This window comes from Frankliniella occidentalis, unplaced genomic scaffold, assembly GCF_000697945.3.
Source record: "Frankliniella occidentalis isolate FOCC.00 unplaced genomic scaffold, Focc_3.1 Scaffold4, whole genome shotgun sequence".
Lineage (NCBI taxonomy): Eukaryota > Metazoa > Arthropoda > Insecta > Thysanoptera > Thripidae > Frankliniella > Frankliniella occidentalis.
In genome coordinates this window covers 2,765,527-2,768,527 of record NW_026267134.1, presented here as the reverse complement: position 1 = coordinate 2,768,527, position 3,001 = coordinate 2,765,527, and the positions used below count along the sequence as shown (strand labels likewise).

The window sequence follows — 3,001 nt, the reverse complement described above, 5'->3', positions numbered from 1 at the left end:
CCGCCCGCCCGGCGCCCGCCCAGAGTCAGCCCCGCGCCCCCTCACTCCTTCCTGACCGCACCTGGTAGTGTACGACCCGACGACGGCGGCGACATTTGTGGCCTCGCCGACCTGCTGCCTATCTTGGCCTGCGCGGCGGGCCGGGTCCGTGTAATCCCCCGGCACAGAGATAACCACCGTCATTTACTCAAGGAGGCCCTCCTAGCGAAACTGCGCTACGTACACGAGTACGGCGCCTAGATTACCCGCACGAGTACCTCGCCACCCCCTCCCGGACGGCGTGGCGGCTGCGGCTGCCCCGGTCCGGGCCTTAATAGCCTCCTCAATGAAATGCATGAAGCGCGCGACCTTCACCCAGACCCCGGCGGGGCGGGGGCTCTCTCGTCCCGCAATGACAAAAACGGTTCCCACGGGCCGGCCGGTCGGCTCCTGCACAAACCATAACGTGCGAAAGTGCTCGGGCGAGAATGCGCGAGCAGAGAGTTGAAGAGTTGTTGGGGAGGGGAAGGGGGCAGAAGCGCGTGTCTCTGACACCTTTCACCGCTCGCCTGCTCGCCCCAGCCCGGACGAGGGGCCGACTCGTTTGCTCTAATGTTTATTCGCTCGCTGTAAGTCCCACCCGCGCACCCTCCTCGTCCTCCCCGAACTCCGGGCCCCGGGTTCTGGGCAGGGAGGCGGCGGAGGAGAACGACCGTCCTGGCCTCGCCCGCCCGCTGGCCCGCGCTGTGATCCAGCTCAGCGCCAATGCGGCACGGCTGAGATATACGGCCGGACTGTCGGGCTGCATGGTCTGGTCGGCGCGGCGTAAGCTGCCCTCCCCGTAGGGCGGCGGCGCGCCACCCGGCCAGCCCCGGCCGCCGCCCAAAGTTAGCCCCGACCGACCGCCCCCTTCGGCCGTCCTTGTCGCCCGGGGGGCTGCGGCGCTGGGGTGCGAGCGGGACGGAGCACTGCGTCGCGCGCTCAGACGCCCCGACGCCGCGCCGCTGGACGCCAGATGGACTAGACGTGGGTGCCGCCGCGGCGCCGGCTGAGCCCGGGGCACAGGCAGTTCCCGCCGGCGCCGCGTCGATACTCCGCGCCCGCGCCCGCGCCTCTCTCTCTCTCTCTCTCTCTCTCTCTCTCTCTCTCTCTCTCTCTTTCTGTCTCCCTCCGCCTCCCTCTGCCTGTCTGTCTCTGTATCCTCCCTCCTCCCGCCCCTCCCCGGCGATACTCCGTCCGCGGGCCCCTAAGCATGCGGCCCGGGGGCGCCTGTGAAGTCAAGGGTAGGCCACCAGTCCGACGGCGCTGCGCGGCAGGACGTCCATCCATCTGTCCGTATCAGCCCGAGTTCCGCCCGGGTGGCCCTGCCCGCTGCCCGCCGTCCATCGGCTGACCGAATGACTTATTGTAGCCTCGTTTCCAAACGACGGCGGGGAGGGGCAGGTCCTTCTGCAGTGTCGGGCGCACCCGGGCGCCGCTCCGAGGTGTCCGAGGCGACACGTTCGGCGCCGGAGGGGCGGGGGTGGGGGAGCGAGGCGGCGAAGAAGTACGGTGTCCTATCGGTGTGTCCAAAGCTACCGGGCGATAGCCAGACCGGTGCTGGACATGGAGGGGAGGGGCGGGGCGGGGTGGCGGAGCGAAGAGAGGCGTTCCTTGGTCCCTAATGCCTAATGCGTGCGCCCAGTCGCACCATGTCCGCGCGCGCCGCCGCGCCGCTCCTGGCCCTCCTCCTCGTGGCGGCCGCCGTCCAGGGCGAGGACACCGGTGCCGTTGACTTCCCCGACGAAGACAATGAGGTCTTGGACCCGAGGAAGATCGTCGACCTCCTCGGCGAGGGTAAGTTATTACGGTCGGCGCGAGCAGATATCGCGGAGTGTTTGGCTTTAGAAACTGGAGGGTGCGAGACTTGTGGGCAAAGTTTCTCGGCTGCACACGTTTACCATCTTGGCGATGTGTTTGCAGAGGACTACCTGGACGTGCTGGTGGGCGGCGGCGAGGACGGAAAGTGGCTATCACTGCCCGGGTTTGGGCTCTTCGACAACTGCATCAACCCTCCCCCGGAGTGCCCCAACTCCAACATAACGTTCTGGCTATACACGAGGTAGGAGAAGTGGAGGAGGAGTAAAAGATGACGCGTCACTAGGTCAGCCACCGGGTCACGTCGGCCTTGCACCGTGCCGCAGGGAGATTGGCGACGACCCGGAGCAGCTCGACGTGGCGGTGCCCGAGTCCATCGAGTACGCGCGCTGGGCGCACGGGAAGCCCGTGAAAGTGCTTATCCACGGCTACACCGGCGACAAGGACTACTCGCCCAACACCGAGATCCGACCAGGTGAGTGGTGGTGACTGGCTCATTTTGGTGCGCTGACCCAGTGAGAAATACCCATGCCTGTCAAAGCAGTATCGTTTCGATATCGCTTCGACATTGCTTCGATATCGCTTTGATAGGACATTTCTCACGTGGGGTGCGCAACAACGTCGAACGAGTAAGCATCCAATATCCACTCGAGCTGGCTGGACGCCCCGAGAGCTTCTCTCCCGCCCCCGGGGCTGGGCCTGGAGCCTGCGGGGTGCACCGCCCCCCTTCTCCCGCCCCCTCCCCCGCCCCTCCCGCTCGACACGTACCGCACATTTTTACGAGCGTGTTCCGCGGCGCGTGCGGGCGGCGGCGAATGGACAAGGAATGGGGGATTTAACGACGAGGCGCAACGGCTCGGGGCGACAACCCTAAACGGTTCCGGGCGCGAGCCGGGCCGGACATGACCGTGTAGTAGATTGACCAGTGGGCTCCCCGGCCTCCACTGGTCAGGTTACTTTACTTGGGCTCTTTTTATGGCCAGCACTTTTCGCAAACCTGAGCATCTGATTTTTTTTTTCCTTCGGTATTTCCGTACATTCGTGCAGCTTTCGAAAATGTATAATTTGGTGTACTTGATCGTACAAACTTTCGAGCGTCGACGCTGTGACCTCGAGCTCTCATCGCAAGTGATTAATTTCCTTGGACCTTCTGTCTATCTCGTGG

General features: G+C 64.9%; 1 protein-coding gene across 2 annotated transcripts in view; it reads left to right on the top strand.

Moving 5' to 3' along the window:
* The window catches only part of LOC113204185 (pancreatic triacylglycerol lipase-like), a 16,813-nt gene that overhangs the window by 11,782 nt on the left and 2,030 nt on the right, over nucleotides 1-3,001 (top strand). For both annotated transcript variants that reach the window (XM_026419249.2, XM_052268018.1), the window contains exons 2-4: nucleotides 1,664-1,815; nucleotides 1,942-2,080; nucleotides 2,163-2,311. In XM_026419249.2, the coding sequence (XP_026275034.2) occupies nucleotides 1,671-1,815; nucleotides 1,942-2,080; nucleotides 2,163-2,311 (433 nt within the window). In that variant the 5' untranslated portion in view covers nucleotides 1,664-1,670. The remainder of the gene's footprint in view (nucleotides 1-1,663; nucleotides 1,816-1,941; nucleotides 2,081-2,162; nucleotides 2,312-3,001) is intronic.